Consider the following 19788-nt stretch of genomic DNA (forward strand, 5'->3'; position numbering starts at 1 on the left):
ACACCAAAACTTTACCTCATTCTTCAAGAGCGAGGTGAAAATGTATTAACAGGTGAAAGTCATTGAAGTGTACCTGTACTACGCATGCTTACGACATTAATTGTTCTTTGTTTATTATTATAAGCAAGAGAGGCACAAATTCAGTAAAAAAAAAAAAAAAAAAAATCACCATAAATGCACCACACTGGACCTTTTTATTATGTGAAATACATGCAGGGGCAGAGCCTATGGGGAGCAGCCATCGCTGGCCAAAAGTGACCGACCTGTCATTGTTTCTGGGTGATGAGTGCGAGTAAACGAGCAGCTGTAAGTGAGCCAGATTGAGTGGAAAGTGCACATTTGCACTTGTTTTTTGTGCAGCCGTAAGCTTTGCACTCTACCATTGTCCTAAAGATGTGACCAGTGACCAGTCCATCACAGCCCAGGTAAGTGCATAGAACGAGTCTGCATCATTATTGGAGCTGGAACAGCCTGCGAAGGAGGAAAAATGTCTCTGACTATGTCTGACAGATGGAGCAGTTACTCGGTACTCACTTGAACTTGACAACGGGCTATAATGTAAGTTACCTGATGAAACCGTTATTATACATGATTTTTTGAAATAGCTAGCAATGAACATTCACTACAGGTACCCTGTAAATCAAATCAAGTCTGGTCATGTTGAATCTGCAGAGACATCATCAACTCTGAGCAGATCGTGGACAGAGACAGTTATGATGACATCATCTCTGACTTTCTGGTGTGTAGTTTTTACATTTATGTATTTTCAAAGCAGAGGCAACTTCTCAAAGACTGCAAGGGAAGCTCACCTTCCCCTAAAATTACGAAATGCACTGATACTGGTTAATCCTAATTGGTGTGAATGTGAGAGTGATTGATTGTCTCTATACACAGTTCAGTTTAATACTGTCGCGCAATCTGCTGTGAAATCGAGAGAGAAACCACTACAAAATTACCTGTTCATTTTTTGCACTGTAAATATAACAGTCATTGTACTTCCTTGTTTCAATTTGACATAATTTCAGTGTTTTCTTGTTTAGTTCATACGATAAGGTCACTGACCATTTTCTTGAAAAGGAACGGAGGGTCGAATTTATGTTTAAATAACTTGAAATTTTATTTTTTGAAGTAAGCTGACAATGAGCTTCCCCTCTCTGAAAGACGAGCAGCTGCCACTGTTTCAAAGTCTGGAAATACATTAAACTGGTTGTTATATATGGAACTGTCGGTTGTGGTGGAGTAGTGGCGTAGCAGTTTGCACTTCCTCCTCACAGCTACGAGATGTTGTGGATTTCAGGCCTTTATGTTGAGTTCCCTATTCTCTCCACACTGTACAGGTTCTTTTGTGTCCCCTGCCATAAAAAATAAATAAAAAATAAACAAGACCAAGGTGCTGATGAAGATCTGGAGCTGGTCCTGATGCAAATCAAAGTCCAATGCTAGTGCTGAATGTTTTAGGATGGGTAAAATTAAGAGATTGAATTTCCCTACTTTTATATCTGACAGCTTTATGATGAGTATATAATCATAAGGAAATCACAAACCGGAGCTACTCTTCAACATGTGTTTATTTTAGCTGTTCGGCATTTTTCAATAGACATCACAACATCCGGTTCTCCCATCATACATTGCCCTTATAGTTACGGCCAGCAATAATGTCCAAAATACCTAACACCTACAGACATAATAAAGTGTGTTAACCTTTAACCTTTGGTAGTTTAACAGTTTTACCACAAACTGCAACATCATATTTGCAAATGATGGCGTTATTAAAAAGGAATAAAAAGATTACGCTTTCAGTACTGTCGATAAGTTATCTTGGTATAGGAGGGGAAGGAAACGATTATAGGAAAGTACACAAGAAGTTGAAATTATAAAAAATAATCTTTTAATATAAACTACATATTCAGTGCACATAGAACATGTAAAATCATAATCTTTACAATTTGATTTAAACATAAGGTAAGCATGTTTAAACAATTAACATAGTCACATGAGTTAATATCTTAATTAGTTAAATTGGTTGGCATAAATAGAGCTGTAAATAAATTATGAGCCTTTGTTCTCTGCCTCCAGTTGAGCAGGTTGTCATATTCTACCCCCAGTGGACTTCTACTTGCATCTGTGAATAAAAGAGGAAACGTTTAGAGAAGTGAAATATACATATATGTATATTCACTGCAGATTTATGAACGTTTAGGAATGAATTGGAAACCAGTATTTCCACAAGGTTATAATAGTTTTGGATTTTTCATTATAGTTAAGCTTTAATTAGTTTTGACTTTTTTTTTCTCTAATTCAGTTAGTTTTAATTAGTTTCAGAGCAGGTTTGCTAGTTTTATTAGTTTTCATTATTTTCTAAATGCTTAGTTTTAGTTTAGTTTTAGTTTCTTTATATCTTTTTTCTTCCTCGTCATTGTATTTAAATAAATCCCAGACAGGACTCTGCTGCTTTCTCCCAACTTTAGTCTCCATGTTTCCAGAAGATGACTAAACGACATGTGACGACAAGTGATGGATCGTTAAATATCATATGGTGCCGCTAGCTAAAATTTCTTGAGGGAAATAAATCAATTTCATATCAATCCGACACTGACAAAGATGAAAACGAAGGGAATTTAATCCATAATTTTTATAAGTTTTAATTAGTTTTATAAGTACACAATTACAGTTTCAGTTAGTCATTGTTTTATTCTTTTAGTTCTAATTTTTATTTATTACAGTTAACGAAAATGTTTTTTCAATTCTAGTTTTCGTCATTTCGTTAGTTTTCATTAACGATAATAACCTTGATTTTCTGCTATTGAAAAACTTAAAAACTTGAAACTTCTTTTTAGCATTGGATTCTTTTACTTTAAGTCCTCTCACTGCTCCTAATACCCTGTATCTAGCAAATAACGTTAAGTGCAATAAAAACATTTCACCTCAATTTGGGGTTTCTTGATAATTATATGAAAATCTAAAGGGCATAAATAAGTACGATGATGTATTAGGACCACATAAGAAAATAAAAACACTTGTCACTATGAGAATAAAGACAGAAAATACTGAGATATGAGAATAAAGTCGAGAATAAAAAGAGTCGTCATTTTACGAGAATTAAGTTGTAATATGAGAATAATGTCATATTTCAAGAATAAAACACTAGTATTATGAGAATAATGTCGTAATTTAAAAACAGATGGGAAAAATATAATTTACGAGAATAAAGTCGTACCCACTTGTCGCATAATCGAGAGCTTGAAACATTTTGTGAGGTTATACTTTCATTTGGGGTTAACGCAAGGTGAAATACTGAGCCTATTAGCCCCGCCCACCATCAGTGCAAACCCTCTCTGCATAGCTCCACTGATAGCTCTGCAGCTGACCCCTTCACTCAGTTCCTCTTCTGCTGAAGAGGTAATTGGCTCCAAATCCATTCGGTTGTTATGATGAAACAAACCCAAACGTGTGCAAACTTGCTTCAAAGTCCTTCAACTAATGCTAATGTGCTGACGGTGGGCTAATAGGCTCAGTATTTGGCCGTGCATAAACCACAAATAACTTCACAAAATGTTCCAAGTTCATTATGTAACGAGTGGGTATGACTTTATTCTCGTAAATTATGATATTTTTCCTGCCTGTTTTTAAATTACAGCATTATTCTCGTAATATTATGGCTTTATTTTCGAAATATGACAACATTATTCTCATAATATTATGACTTAATTCTTGTAAAATTATGACCGTTTTTGTATTCGACTTAATTGTCATAAAATTACCAGTTTTATGTTTTTATATTCTCGCAGTGACAAGTGTTTTTATTTTCTTATGTGGCCCTAATACACTGTCGTAAATAAGGATTTCAGTGGATGACAATTTTTTTTTGTTTAGTTTAATGTCACAGGTCAAGTATAAATGAGAAAAATGTAGTGTCATTTGCAAAAACATGATAATTACAGTATATTAACCCTTTCATGCATGAATTATGAGAACCTTAGTCGAGATTTTTTTCCTGAGTGTTTTTATTCCTCTTTAGGCATGAAAAAACAATGCAATTGTTTTTTTTTAATAAACCCTTTTTTTTATGAAGGTAGATTTATTTCTTTATTGTTTTAACTAAAAAAAAAAAAATCAATAAAACAGTTGTTTGAATGAAAATAAATTTACAATCCAAAAAGTTGCATTTGAACATTTTTTTTCCTTGACTGAAGTGATTTTTTTTTTTTTTTAAAGCAATAAAGAAATAAATCTACCTTCATAATTTTTTGTGGTGTTCCAAAAATGTCCACTCTGCTGGACACCATATGTTTAATTTTTGAATATCAGAAAGTGATATACAAAATCAAAATATTTTTAATGCAGCTAATCTGATGTTTTCCCGCATTTTATCATATTCCCAATTTTTTATTAGCAATTGATTTACACTCAAACATGTCACTGCAGATCAGGTTTATCAAGAACAGGAATGTTACAGTCATGGTATGAATGTCAGTGTATGAGATGGTGCACAAGTGTCCACTGTGTTGGCTGATATGGAACTAAAACAACAAAACCCATAAAAATACAAGAGAACAGCTGGAGAAGAACTGTCCACTGTAGTGACCAGTATGCATGAAAGGGTTAAAGTGTCTCACCTGCAGGAGGTCGGATCAAACCGTTGGTGCTTTTGGGTACAGATGGAGGAGTTGAGGTGACAGCGATGGATCGGCCTCGGTTGGGAAGTTGGTTCAGGTCTAGGAAGGCAGTCACAGCGCTCCACATCTATCTCACAGTCGGGCAACCATGAATTGATTGGAAACTCTAAGATGGAGACAATAATAGTGTACACAACATATGACATACACAACTCTAGGAAAAATGAAGATGCAATGGGCAAGAATATTTTTTGGGTATTTTTTTTTTTTTTAGAAACCACTAACAATATTTTTTCCTCGCCCAAAAAAAAAAAAAATTATTACCATTTGGAGCAGGGGTGTAACACGCATTTTATTCCAATGTGATCTAAAATGGGCTGGACCAATAAAATAATAACCTATAAATAATACATTCTAATTATACATTCTTATTTATCAAATTAGAACAAATTATGATGTGTTATGTATTAGAATCATAATTAAAAAGTAGCACATTTTCCTCTTTGCTTTTTTGTGTGAAAGTGAAATTACATTATGAAAATGTGAACCAGAACAACTATGCACATCATGAAATATTGTAAAATAAGGGGAATTTCAATATTATCTCAGCTTATTATTAACACAGTTTACAGATCGCAGTGGAGCTACAAATGCAGAAAACAGTAATTAACAAGTAATATATTGTTAAAATTGGATATATTCTCAAGACATTTCATGTGGTTCCTATTTGTTCAGGTTATTCACATTTTATTGTGACAGCATAATTTGGAAATGTAAATAATTTCATACTGTGATTTACATCTTTTTTTTCACATTACACCAAGGAGTAAAGTTGGAGTTGTCATTATTTATAGGTTATTATGCTATTATTTCACTTGATATCACACTGAGTTGTATGTTGCCCCTGAACACCCTTGACTGTTAATGTTTTCAGTATAATTTTTGTACTTTCCAAATTCATCCCACAGGCCACAGTGGAGTGGCTAGTTTTGACCCCCAGGCCTTATGTTTGACATCGCTGATATAGAGCGTTTATTGGCATAAAATGTAGTGTACAGACTGTGAATTCATGCACGTCAGTATCTCTGATATTGTAGGGTTTTTGAAGAGTCCCTTCTCTGTGTTTGTACATGTCCAACTCCATATCCCAATGTCAGTAACTCACATAAGACGTTACCCTGGTATTGAGAAGCCTGGACACTGAGGGATTACAATTCAGGTGCTAAACTGCATAACAGAAACATGGCAGCATCTCACTATTGGAGTGATGAAGACTCACTGTTTGGTTGTGCAAAAATGGAATACCAGACTATGTTGTGCTGCAGGAGATAATACCTCTAATACCTAATATCACCATAATCTTTAAATTTAGAATTACATTTTAAAATCTAGCAAACTAAAATAAAATTAATTTAAGGTCAATGCTCATTATTCATTTTCCAAAGCCACAGGGAGCCGCGGCAGAGGAATGAAACACCCACATGCAGCTCCGGAGCCACTTGGTAGGTTATATAAAAATAGGACCAATGCTCCTGTAGCTTACCGGCCAAATTAAAAGCTTTGGGAAATGTATCCAGATGCCATTTATTCTCACCCAGTTCTGTGTATTTATTCTATTACAGAAATAGCCCATGTTTTGCTCATATTCCAATCAGATCTGTAAAAGATTCAAATTCCAACTTGATATCATTGATACTTCCTAATTTTTTGGATCAATCCACTTCCTGTCTCTTATAATGGGAACATTTTTCAAAGTGGCACCAAATCCAGAATCAAATCCAGATGGAAATAATGTCAATCCCTTGTGCTGACATCATCATACAGAAGCTGTATACCAAGTTTGAAGTCAATCAGAACTGGAGTTTGGGAGAAGAAGACGATTGAAATGTTTTCCCCATAAGAGCCCATGTTAAATTTTGCGTCAGTTCCAGATCCAGAAGAAGATCCTGATCAGCATGTGGACATTATGTTTGGGTCATCTCCCCATCAGGGCTGGACTGTAGAAATTTGCACTGGATATCATTTATATTTACTGAGTTATTGTATCCATCCACTTCCTCTCTGTTATAATGGGGACATTTTTCAAAGTGGCACCAAATCCAGAATCGGATACGGATCCAAATAATTTCACTAACTTTTGTTGACATCGTCATAAAGAAGCTGTATACCAAGTTTGAAGTCAATCGGAATAGTAGTTTTGGAGAAGAAGACGATTGAAATTTTTGTAACGGACGACAGATGACTCATGACGACAGTAGCTTATGGCCTGTCAGCCGGTAAGCTAAAAATGGGGTTGACAGGAGGGTCCATCAGTACTCCTCAAGATTCCGTGGTCAGCAGAGAGATTTTTCATTTTAATGGCTACGACACAGACAACACGCTGAGCTTTTGTTGGTATAGGTTATCTATAAGTAAAGAAACATTCTATGTAAGCTACTGTACGTATACACTCAAATACAAAAAAAACCAAAAAAGTTTAGCTTATCCCATCGTTGTAGAGAAAAATTGATATGTCAACATACGCTGCCTAAATTGTCAAGGCATGACAGCGCCTTTAGGACCCATGGTTAGAATAAAGAAATTTGTTAAAATAACTGCACAAAAATACAAAACATGAGCACAACACAAGAGATGCTTTCATGGCAAGGTAACCATATGAAGTGAACAAGTGAGATGCAGGATGCTAGCGGATGTTATGTCCATGTATCGTCACATATCTGAGGCTCACTCATAAATCGGCTTTTGGCTCACAACTCAAAGCAAAAAATCAACCCAGCGACGGCTCATAACTGGAAAACCTCGTAAGTTAGTGCACTTGTAAGTCAAGGTACCACTGTACTTGACAGATTGGTGAAAAATGTGGGAACCTGAGTAATTAATGTCAATGTTAACGAACACTGGTCACCCCCCATTATTATTTTGTTTAATTGTTTTATTTATATACAGTAGCAGCTATCATATTTTAGGCATATTTTTGGGCACACTAATATACAGGGGTTGGACAAAATAATGGAAACACCTTCACCTCAAGATGATAATGCCCTAATCCATACAGCTAGAACTGTTAAAGAATGGCATGAGGAACATTCTAATGAAGTTGAGCATCTCGTATGGCCGGCACAGTCCCCAGACCTCAACATTATTGAGCATTTATGGTCAGTTTTAGAGATTCAAGTAAGACGTCGATTTCCACCGCCATCGTCTCTAAAAGAGTTGGAGGGTATTCTAACTGAAGAATGGCTTAAAATTCCTTTGGAAACAATTCACAAGTTGTATGAATCAATACCTCAGAGATTTGAGGCTGTAATTGCCGCAAAAGGCGGACCTACACCATATTAAATTATATTTTGTTGATGTTTTAAGGTGTTTCCATTATTTTGTCCAACCCCTGTAGTTTGATACAGGCATCGTAGGGGCGGTAGTCCCGAGGGGGTCCTCAGGTGGGACAGGAAGAGAAGCATTGGAGTTAGCAGAAAAAAATGTCTGTATGTGTAATGTGCTGCACGGAAGTAAGTCAAACTTTTTGGAAAAACTCATGCATGCCTGGAACTCAGTTTGTGTCCGAGTGTGCAACAAGAAGCATCAGACAGTATCAAAGTGTAGATGTCAGGTTACCCAACATAAACAGTGCAACTCCAGAAACATAACAAAGTGAATTAATATTATATCGCAGTCACTGAATACCACCATGATAACCGTCTAACATCAGTCCATGAAGCATATCTTAGACCTCGAGGACATGTTTATTTGTGGCTGACTGTAGATGAATAGCAGTAAGACAAATCCAAAACAAGATGTTGGCATTTTGTGCTAAGTCTACTATAAACCAAAGTGACTCCATTTCCTGTACTCGAAGTAACATTAATGTAAGGCAGCATCTGTACTGAAAAGTCAGAAGCAGGATAAACCTCATAATCAAGACACTAGTGTGCATGTGAACGCAGAAAGATTACAGAAATCAAGCTGTCATGCATTCATCTTTCACAGCATATAACATGCACCTGGTGTGGAGGAGGGATAGTGTATGCATCTGTCTGCTGAGCAATCCCAAATCAACCCACTGGCACAAAGTCTCCTGGAGTCTTGCACCTCTGAGAGCTGGCCCATTGGAGAGCAGCTGCAAATATACAAGATGGATTAGATCAGAATTGAAAAATATTGCTGCCAAATCCAGCTGAGAAATAAGGCTGACTGACTCACCTACTGCTCCTATGAGGCTGAGCATTACGGCGTATTATAGCTGGCTCCATGCACCTGCACTCAGTGTGATTAGCTATTTTTATTAGCACAGGTTCAGGCACAAAGTTGAATGGAATCACACTAAGAACCTGAAATGCAAAAAAAAAAAAAAAAGAAAGAAAAAGAAAACAGGCAATCAGATAAAACAGTCAAAATGGTACCGCCCTCATATAATCAGAGGGATGGTGACACTCACAGTTTTATTGACATAAACAGTCGTCGTGTTTCGACAGGTGACTCCCTCTTGGTTACAGCAGCCACTGCACCTGTCGACCAAGGTAAAGGAACAGGTGAGAAACGAGCTGATCCTCCAAGTCAAGGATCCTTCTTTATTAGACAATCACTTCCTTCGTCCACCAGACTAGAGTCCTTCCTACTGGTTAATACCCTCATGAACAGACCAGTCTAGTGAGGCTCCACCCTGACTCAGTGGATCACACACATACACACATGGATTTAGTGGAAAACTAATCAAAGTGTACCTGTACTGGTAGGGATGGGAATCGAGAACTGGTTCTTTTTGAGAACCGGTTCCCCGTAGCTCGATTCCTTGGAATCCTTTGCCTGCCTGCTTAACGATTCTGCTTATCGATTCCGCCTTCGTTGTGCATGTGCAATGACGTCACATGTACGCTGCATTGTTTTGGTCAGAACGTGGCCAACATGGCGTTGAGGCAGAAACGGTCTAAAAAGACGACACCAGGTCCACTGGAACACTGTCAAAGCTTCCATGTCTTCAAAAGGGTGGAATCCCTCCAGTATCCTCAAACATTTGTCCACAGCATGTGAATCATTTACAGGAATGTCACATATTTGATATGCTACCCAGTGGCACTTGTGAATGTAGCGGCAGAGTGAACACCGGGCCGGTTCCGGTGTGGGCAACAAACGTCGTAACTCCTCAAACACAAGTTTCCGAAGGTAAGAAGGGAAAGGAAATGAGGTGCACAACAACGAGAGACAAGCCGAGCTGAGTTGAACCGGTTCCACATAGTAGAAATGCAGCAATAGAGGAATTAGTAAAGAGTCTTTAGTTTCACTTTCACTACACCACCCCCCCGAACCGGGCCCAGCGTCATCTGTTATTATTATTTGTACATACCGTATATGTTATATTTTCTGTGCAGAGATGGAAATATAAGACAGTTAATGCAAACACACCCGTTTGTACTCCTTTATTCCCTCACCCAGTGAGAATCGATAAGGAATCGGATCGATAAGCAATATGGATAATGGAATCGGAATCGTTAAATTCTTTAGGATTCCCATCCCTATGCACTGGTCATGCTTCTGACATTATTTGTGCTTGTGTATTACTTACAAGCAAGAGAGGCACAAAATTAAAAAAAAAAAAAAAAAAAAGTCATAAATGTACCACATTGGACTTATTTACGTGAATTACATGCGTAAACCCCCTCTTGATGCCTTAAGAGACATGCAAGCTCCCATAGGATTTACTGTCATTGCTAGCAAGCCTGCTATAAATGAATGGGTTCAAGGACTGTAACAGTAAACAGCTTGGGGGTTTACATTATTTATTGCTGGATAATTTATATTATCAGTCAGCTTATTCAACATAGCAATCTGACTTACACTAAAGGTAGGGCTCGACAATTAATTGAAAAATAATCGTAATCTACATTCATATCTGTTTATCAATGATCTTGCACATGACTATTATGTTATTATATTTAGCCAAGGGCTAGATTCCTAACCCTAACCCTAGGGTTAGACTCAGCCTTGTCCAGTCAATTAAACATGAAATTGAGTTGAAATTTCATTGTCCAAGCCTAACTAAAGGCAAATTCCTCCCAGGTCGATAAAAATATCTATGTATTTTTATTTTATCCTTACATAAATATTCCATTATACAAATTAAAACTATGTAGGCTATATGACCACTCTACACCACCTCTTACTTATTGTCCACTATATTTACAAAAAACATTATCATGTCTTTTTCCTTTTAACCTACATCAGACAGAAGGGCTGTGGCAGGGTGTGGCTTCTTAACTGGTTTGTCCTCTCTCAATTTTGGTCTAGTCTGCATTCGATTTCTGTGAGGTAGAAGAGACCTAATTGATTTAGAGGAACAGGAGATTTTTTTTTTTCAACAAACAGCTTTTTTCAAGGCTTTCTAACATGGCTTTTGTGTGTGTGTGTTATTTGTTTGGAGAAAAGCGGTTGTCTGAGGTGTCCAGCTGATTCTCTCCAAAACAGTGGTGCGCAGGTCTATGGGTTTTTCCTGAAGATAGTGGAAGAATTTAGAGAACTGGATGAAAAGCCTGTGAAAATAGATTTCAAAGGCTGTAGCACAGTTAAGAGTTTTCTGGAAAACAAAGCCAAATGCCACAAGCAAGCTATTCAGTCGGTGTCTTCTCCAGAAAAATATGGATGGACCAAAGCAGATAATTCTTGGACACCTTTAGGGACGCTTTTACCAGAGGCGGCAAAAGTATTTGGAGAACCTCTTAAATGTGGCTGCAAAACTGAGCTTCTCCGCTCTCAGAGGTGCAAATACAAGAAGGCAGGGTTGCCGTACACAGCATTATGCCACTGTGCTGGAGCATGAGGGTAGATACTTTTTATGGTTTGATAAGGTTTGTTTGAGGTGCATGAGGTCTTCTTTGAGACAGATGGCATATAGGTAGCCATTTCATGTTCCTTTTCTTTTATAAGGTGCTGTCAATTACCTGTCAATTATATAAGCCGCCATTTTGAATTTTATAAATCTCACTTCCTGTTTGAGATTTTTGGGACTCATTTTCCAGCATGTCTTAGGGCCACCCAAAGAGTATACACACCAATTTTCATGCTTTTATGAGGTGGTTTTTGGTGCATTTTGAATCAGCCGTCAATTGTATGGGCGGCCATTAAGAATGTCTTCAAAAACTCACTTCCTGTTTGAAATTTTTTGGGCACCCCTTCTAGGATGTCTTAGGATCACCCAAGGAAAATCTGTACCAAATTTCACACTTTTATCCATCGTGTAATGATTTTTCCACTTAATTCACTCTATTATTGGACATTTTGAAAAGTAGAAGAAAAATTTAGGGTTTTTTGTTATTTAGCTATTTTTATTTCACGAGTTTCTCCCTAGCCACTACCGGTTCTTTACCACTCTAAAAAGGTGCAAGTTTAAGGAAGTTTTTAGATTATACAGATCAAAACTGACAAATAAAACAACAATGCCAGTACAGGAAGTACAAGTATATATATTTTTTCTTTACTGTTTTTAGTTATATTCATATTCGACCTATATTTGACCATATTTAACCTGTACACTGAATGCCAACAAGATATTGTTTTGTTCTTTTCCATCGTAGTGTAAAGTTAAACTTATTCATGCATAAATCCTTGGACCCTGGTAGGTGTAGTATATGGACTGGAACCTTTAAGTTTTCTGAGTGAACAAAAGTGATTGGAATGGTGTCCAAATATTCACCAACTGCCCGGTGAAGCCAAATTAGAGAGGAGTTTTGTCTACATGGGTTTACATCCCCTCTCAGATTCATTTGCCATTTTTAATATTTCAGCCTGGGATTATACTTGAAATACTTGAAATATTAGAAACTTGATATTTTTTGCTGGAATGTGACATTTTGTGTTATGTTTAGTTCACATGAAAACTAAACCTGTCCTTTAAAAGCCATTCAGTGGCTTTAATTTAACAAACTAGAGTTCTTTCTCTGGTTCAAGTTCAATTTATACTGGTTTTTAGTTGATTATTTGCAAATTTATGCTTTGCTTCAAAACTGGAGACAGGATATTAAATTGTATCTGATTTATATGACAGTGTTTTATATTTTCCACAGTTCCCTGAAAGCCTCACAATTGTTTTACACTTAGTTTTCAACAGATGAAGCATTTGGAACGTTGACCCGTTTTGTCTTACAAACCTGTGGATGGACACACAAGGAGGTTTGAAAAACATGGAGGGGTCAGTGCCCAGTTCTTTGGCCACATCCACACAGGTCTCCCTGGGCATACACTGTGTCCGCTGCCACTCTTCATCTATGGCTAAACAAGAGACACACAGCCTTACAACCACACACAGTTAGAGCAGAATACAATACAATACACTACAATACAATACAATAGCCTTTGTTGTTATTATGCATGCAATGAAGTCAAGAGTGCAACTCCAGTCAGTGCAACAATATGAATTAAAAATCCAATACGTCAGAAAATAAGAATAGAGCACATGTAAAATGGCAGAAACTAAGAAATAAATTAAGAAAATAAAATATAAAATTTTACAAACAGCAAAATAATAATAGAACTAAAGTAGAATAAAATAAAAATAGCCATAAAATATGAAAAGGCACAATATTAACAATATCAACAGTATGTATATCTGTGAACTAGTCTAAAAATAGTGCAGACTCATTCACAGATGTACACTATATTTATAGTAAGACTGGTAAGAGTATTGTGTAGCATGTGTTGTAGAAAACCTTTCAGTATCTCCAGGCTGTAGGACTCAGCGGCGTAGCGTGTAGAACGGTGTGATCCGGCTGAGGGGGGAGGGGACAGGGTCTCAGTCTGGGTCTCTGGCTGCTGCAGCCTCAGACGACACTTCCACAGCTTCCAGTCTGGAAAGTCGGCGAGTCGCAGCAGCTCGTCCAGGCTGGAGGCGGCCCTCACCTTCCTCCCCCACTGTTTCATCACCTGCCAGACAAATACGCTCAGTTACTGTTTCATGTTCACATTAGATTAGATTAGATTAGATTAGATTAGATTCATCTTTATGGTCATTGTTGTTTGTTGTTGTTTTTAACCCTTTCATGCATAGTGGTCACTACAGTGGACAGCTGTTCAAAGCTGTTCTCTTATATATTTATGGATTTTGTTGTTTCAGTTCCATATCAGCCAACACAGTGGATACACTTATGCATCATCCCATACACTGTAATTCACACCATTACTGTAAATTTGCTGATCTAGATAAACCTGATCTGCAGAAGCTTGTTTGAGTGTAAAAAAAAAAAAAAGAAAAAAAAAAGGGTAATTGTTATTAGACTGTGATTAACTAGTTTGTTTTTTAACGAGACAGGTTGTTTTTGTTTGTTTTGTTTTGCAAATTATCTCCATGCAGGTATGCTAAAATGTGAAAAAAAAACATCAGATTAGCAGCATTAAAAATGGTTTTTATTTCATAGTTTTCATGCAGTATATCAGTAAATACATGTTTCTTTGCTTCTTCAGCTGAGTGGACATTTTTGCAACTCCATGAAAAATAGGCTCATAAAAATTTTCCTTTTTTTTTCATGCCTAAAGAGGAATAAAATCACTCAGGAAAAATATCTTGATTAAGGTTCTCATAATTAATGCATGAAAGGGTTAAATTGTTACTGTGGCAGAAACAATTGCCCCCCAATAACGGTCTTGAATCTTGAATTCTGGTTTACACATGCTCAAGTACAAGGTAACGAAATGCAGTTCAGCATCCAGCCAGAAGTGCAATCAGTAGATAGTATGTGCATAAATATACATGATAGATTTTTGGGGTGCTATAAATATACTATATGGATTATTATACACATATGTACTGAAACTAACATGTGTAAGATGAAAGCAACTTATGAGTCCTGTGACTTTCTGATGAAGTGTTTTGAGTGAAGTGTCTTTGGAAGCACTGCCATGAATCTGTCATATAAGGACATTTTCTGATGCTTTTATATTTAACCTCCTCAGACCCAGCTATGGGTTTTCTGTCCACATTTGTGGACAAGAGTTTCACAACTTTATACAAAAAAAGAAAAGAAAACTGTCCACCACAAAGGACATTCCATAAAAATGTTAAAAACTGCATCTGAAAAAACTGTTGCATCAGGATGTTTCCAATATAGGCACTTATTTAATAAAAAACAAAAAAAGCTTATACTTTGCTGACATTTCCTGGGTCTTAGGAGGTTAAAGGACTGTATGGTAATATTTTAATGGAATAGTCCATCTACAGAGAGTTCACAGAGGATATGTGGCATTTCATTTACCTAATCTGCCATCTGTCTTGCCTAATACACACAATTTTGTAAATAATTAACATGCATTTTGTTTTGAGCATTGTTCTGAATAACAGAAACTATCCTCAACTGTCCATTTGCCTAACTTGTAGTTTGACTTTAATAATCATTAGTAAACCTTTGCATAGAAAGAAAGCTGAATTAACCCATAAAGACCCGAACAACCACTGGTGACCAACAGCATCTACAGATATAAACTGTTTAATACCTGTTGATCCACTTATCCTATCAATACAGTCCATGTAAATAATTGGTGTAAAATACAGTTTGTCATCTTTTCATGGTCATCAGATATGACCCATTTGGACGTTCAGAGGCTCCGTAGTGAACGTGGAAACACCATGTGATTGATTCACCAGTAAAACCCATAGAGTTGGATCAATGACAGTGGATGGAAACACTTGTTTTTGCATTCAGTTATTGATATGTTTGATGAAAATGTCACTTTTTCCTCTGTTTTCTGTTTTGATAATAACACTGAATTCACAATTTATCAGAAAATATTTACTTAATATCAGAAAATACATGATTTATAGTGAAAAATGCAAAACACAGAGGATAGTATTATAATAAATGGTGACAAATCACTTAAGAAAGGTTAAATAGAGAGAAAAATTCATTTGGGAACTGACATAAAAGTAACACTGGGTCCTTATTGGTTAAGATAATGTCACAAGTATCAGCATTATACCGCTGTCACTGTGAGCATGACAGCATTAGCATTTAGCCTAAAATGCCATATACCATAAAATACCATATACAGTAGTCTGTGTCTGAATCCAACAGATACATTGATTGTATGTATAACAATTTCAAGTGGTTTTTGAACACTTTTCCTGATGTTTCATATAATCACTCCTAATTTTTAATTGAAAATGTATGGATTTATATACAAGAAAGATGCCATGCTGGCAGACTTAAGGCCCCAGTATCTTAATGCTCCTCCTACACAACCTGATTGAATGATAATGTGGTTTTAAGAAAAGACAGCGACACTATCAGCTCACAGAAACTCATGTAGAAAGTTTGAGGTGTAAGTACATACGTCTAAATGCGGTAGATACAGCCTCAGCAGTTCTAGAAGTAAAGCTATGATGCAGCTGTACCAGACACCACAACGCACACCTGTCCCTTTACCACATAAACGTCTGTCACTGACATAAAAAGGACAAAATGCCACAACATCTAACATACTGTTTGTGTCTTACATGAAAGAACTCATGTTTACAGCTGTGCTTTTGCTTTAGCTGGATGCAATTTTAATAGACTTTAAAGATCCAAGGGGTGTAATCCGTCTGAACAGGAAAGGGGAGGGGGAGAGGATTTCCCAAACTCATTTTTGAGAAAAGCCAAAGCCTGATACTGACTGGTAGGTCTACAGTGAAGCTGGGCTGAAGGATAGTCATGCACTTGTCTCCACAATGTTTGCTTTATGTCCTCTGGACTCTCTAAGCTTTCTGATGTGTTCAATGTGTTACAGAACAAAGGGTGGGGCAGATTGGATGACTGACTGCTTCCACTTAAATCAGAGAAACAACAACAGAAAACAGGGAGGTTTCCCCTCCACAATTTACCAGGGAATAGACCCACTAATGGGAAACAGAAAGGAGAGTCAGCAACATGTCATATAAATGGGAGGTAAAGACAGAGGAGCGTAGAAGAGAATTAATGAAGGTGGTGATGGATGATAATGAGAGAATCAGAAAAGTGCAACTTTAAAAGCCTGGGAGTAATGGAGTTGAGCATTTTATTACCTGTGACGTACAATTTCTCTTACAGTCATTTACAATTTTAGGTTGAGCTAAGTTAGGTTATAGTGGACTGAACAAAATGTGCACATGCGTCAAATGGTCAAGAGTAACGATGTAAAAAAAAAAAAAAAAAAAAAAAAAACAGGAAAGAGGCAACATGCAACCACAGTAAACAGAAATATCCACCCCTAAAGAATAGAAATAAATGAGTTGCTTTTTTTTATTTGTAAATGTTAATAATTGTTAGTAAAAGGGAGAGCAAAGTCTACCCTCACAGATCACATACACAAACTCACAACAACCTTCAAAAACCTTCTCTGTTTAAATATCAGACAGAAGCAGCACTTGCAGACATAAAGGTTCATGCTACACTTACTCTACTTCCTCCCTCTCTGTGCATGCTGTGGCCCACGTTTATCCAGCTCAGCTCCACCACCAGAGTCACCAAGCAGCAGATTCTGCACAGAGTCCGTTTCATCGTCATCATCTTCTCTTGGCTCTGCAGTTTCTGAGTAGATCTCAGCCGTATGAACTTGTCTTTTTTTTTTTTTTTTTTTTTTTTTTTTTACTGCTGGGAGAAACTACTTACAGCTTCTCTGACTCAGTTTCCCAGACCAGCTGAGCACTTCAGACCACACACACTCAGTCCTCTCAGAGCAGGTATGTGCAACGCAAACTCTTGATCTTCCAGCTGTGCGCAAGTGTATGTGTGTGAGAGAGTCAGACGTAACCTGTCACAGCAACCCAGACGCCCGCGAGCCAAATGGAGAAGCTTTAAAAGATACACCTCTGACCGCTGCAGCTTTGATGCAAAGGTGTCCAATTAATGAGCAAAGCAACCAGTAGTAAAATAGTTGAAATCTGCCTAAAAAATACTAGAAAAAAAAAACAACTACAGATTCCACTCAAGATGCCTTATCAGTACACTCATTTACCCCAACAACTGAAAGCATGTTATTTATTTCTGGGCTTTATACTACCCTTTGTTTTCTTCTTTATAACCCCACCTACTTGTGGCTTCCCTAAAAACGCAAATTTCAGTGGTTACAATGCATGTCACTCTTCTGTTCTTCAGTTCCTACTGTGGTTGTCCATGTAAAAAGGCCCTGAGGCGCAAGAGTAGCCTCACAATGACTTCCTCTAACTTGAGAACAAATGCTGGGTAATATTCTGTGAGAGGCAGATGCGCTCTAACTGTCCTTCTGTCTGTCCCACTGCTGCTGGTCCGGCCTCCTCTTTAATTTCTTGTGTGTTCCCGTCTTCCTTTTGAACGTCTGCCTGTCTGTCTGTTAAGTAATCACGTCCCCTCACTCTTAAATCCCCTATCAGTGTCTCTTCCTCTGGAGCTGCCAAACTGCACACAGCCAAGGAGCAGTAACATGTGTTTTAAATGTGATCCAGACCTCTGTAACGTGTGAGGGGAAATAAGGCGCCAGCACCACCCCATCCCACCGACACCCCACCCACTTGTCCGTCCAGGCCCATTTAACTCTGTACTAGGAAGGAAAAATGGAATAATATTTAGAACTGGCCTGCAAATAATGCACAGCAGGTTGGACAAGTCCAAAGCAACCATTATAATAATTAAGAAAAGGTAAATAATATGTTAACATTTACAATCCGGGTTATGTGTTACCAAGCCACTATAAACTAATCATTTGTAAAACCTTCCTACTATTAAATATTCTTCCCAACAACAACTGAAAACAACACACAACACTGTTTCTGTTATAGCCATACTAAAAAGCTAAAGGAAAATGTGATAAAGGTTCAATTTTACAAGGGGGGTGGAGAGCAGTTCGAAGCAAATTTTAACTCAAATCTATATTTTACAAAGGAAAATGGGTGAACTACAGGCAGCGTAAACAAAAGGCCATGTTGTTCACTCCCACATAAAACACTTGGAAAGGTAACAAAGACGGAGCTGGAAAGTAGTAAAAGTTATGTTAAGACATCCATGTTTTGTAAAGGTTAAAAATGCGTGTTCACATACATTAGTTTACAAATTTTCCATACTGATAATAGCAAATGTCACTAGAAAGGTCATACAAACACTTCCAATAGCTGGAGGAGTTAGTTCATCAGATAGGAGCTCTGATCTCCATTTTATTGCCCTTTGAATGTAATTTTTGCTGCTCTGTTGTTGCTGATAGCTGGTTGGAACTCTTTTTCACATGTCGTTATAAATGGACCTGAAGGTAGGAATAGCACACATAGGTATGATGTGATAGGTGGTAAAAAAAAAAAAAGTATTGCGTCAAGAATTTTGCCGTAACTTTAACCTGCAAGGAGGGAATATCACTTAATATGATTATATGTAGTATTTAACCCTACAACATCAAACGCATCATATTTGATTCATGAGTTTTGAAACCCTCTACATGATCAATGTGATATATATATATATATATATATATATATATATATATATATATATATATATATTTTTTTTTTTTTTTTTTTTTTTTTTTTTTTTAATTGAAAAACCAGATGTATACAATTAAATACATGCAATACACAGATAATCCACCAGGGGGAGGAGTTTGTTCTCCAGAGGCCTTTCCAGTGACACTACAAGGTTGTCATTAATGAGGAAGGAGGCAGAACTTTGCCAATTTTAAAAATAGGACCAATGGCCCTGTATCTTACCGGCCAAATTAAAAGCTTTGGGAAATGTATCTAGATGCCATTTATTCTCACCCAGTTCTGTGTATTTATTCTTTACAGAAATAGCCCATGTTTTGCTCATATTCCAATCAGATCTGTAAAAAAAAATCAAATTCCAACTTGATAGCATTGATACTGATTTATTGGATCAATCCACTTCCTATCTGTTATAAAGGGAACATTTTTCAAAGTCGCACCAAATCCAGAATCAGATCCAGATGGAAATAATGTCAATCCCTTGTATTGACATCATCATACAGAAGCTGTATACCAAGTTTGGAGTCAATCAGAACTGGAGTTTCGGAGAAAAAGACAATTGAAATGTTTTCCCCATAAGAGCCCGTGTTAAATTTTCCGTCAGTTCCAGATCCAGAAGAAGATCGTGATCAGCATGTGGACATTATGTTTGGGTCATCTCCCCATCAGGGCTGGACTGGAGACATTTATTCTGGATATCATTTATATTTACTGAGTTATTGCATCCATCCA

The 19788-nt window shown here is 37.1% G+C and overlaps 1 protein-coding gene and 1 long non-coding RNA gene across 2 annotated transcripts; one reads left to right on the top strand and one right to left on the bottom strand.

The window, feature by feature from the left end:
- Window positions 1-1613: 1613 nt before the first annotated feature.
- vegfd (vascular endothelial growth factor D) lies at window positions 1614-17957 on the bottom strand. Its single transcript, XM_030160954.1, has 8 exons — window positions 17009-17957; window positions 13313-13526; window positions 12755-12875; window positions 9052-9121; window positions 8817-8944; window positions 8618-8733; window positions 4617-4782; window positions 1614-2122 (listed from the first exon to the last, which is right to left on the bottom strand). Exons 1-8 carry the CDS (start codon window positions 17117-17119, stop codon window positions 2113-2115), a joined length of 936 nt encoding a protein of 311 aa, XP_030016814.1. The 5' UTR covers window positions 17120-17957; the 3' UTR covers window positions 1614-2112.
- LOC115437663 (uncharacterized) lies at window positions 5392-13247 on the top strand. The gene is made up of 3 exons (XR_003937964.1): window positions 5392-5542; window positions 7423-7433; window positions 13235-13247. It is a non-coding gene; the product is annotated as an uncharacterized LOC115437663 (long non-coding RNA).
- Window positions 17958-19788: the final 1831 nt, after the last annotated feature.

The sequence above is a fragment of the Sphaeramia orbicularis genome, chromosome 3 (genome assembly GCF_902148855.1).
Source record: "Sphaeramia orbicularis chromosome 3, fSphaOr1.1, whole genome shotgun sequence".
NCBI classification, from domain to species: Eukaryota; Metazoa; Chordata; class Actinopteri; order Kurtiformes; family Apogonidae; genus Sphaeramia; species Sphaeramia orbicularis.

Excerpts from the sequence above, each read along its gene's own strand:
- vegfd (XM_030160954.1), bottom strand. The coding sequence starts at position 17,119 with ATGATGACGATGAAACGGACTCTGTGCAGAATCTGCTGCTTGGTGACT. Across the intron at positions 8,945-9,051 it reads CTGTTTATGTCAATAAAACT|GTTCTTAGTGTGATTCCATT; the intron begins GTGAGTGTCACC and ends TTTGCATTTCAG. Across the intron at positions 8,734-8,816 it reads CAGCCTCATAGGAGCAGTAG|CTGCTCTCCAATGGGCCAGC; the intron begins GTGAGTCAGTCA and ends GTATATTTGCAG.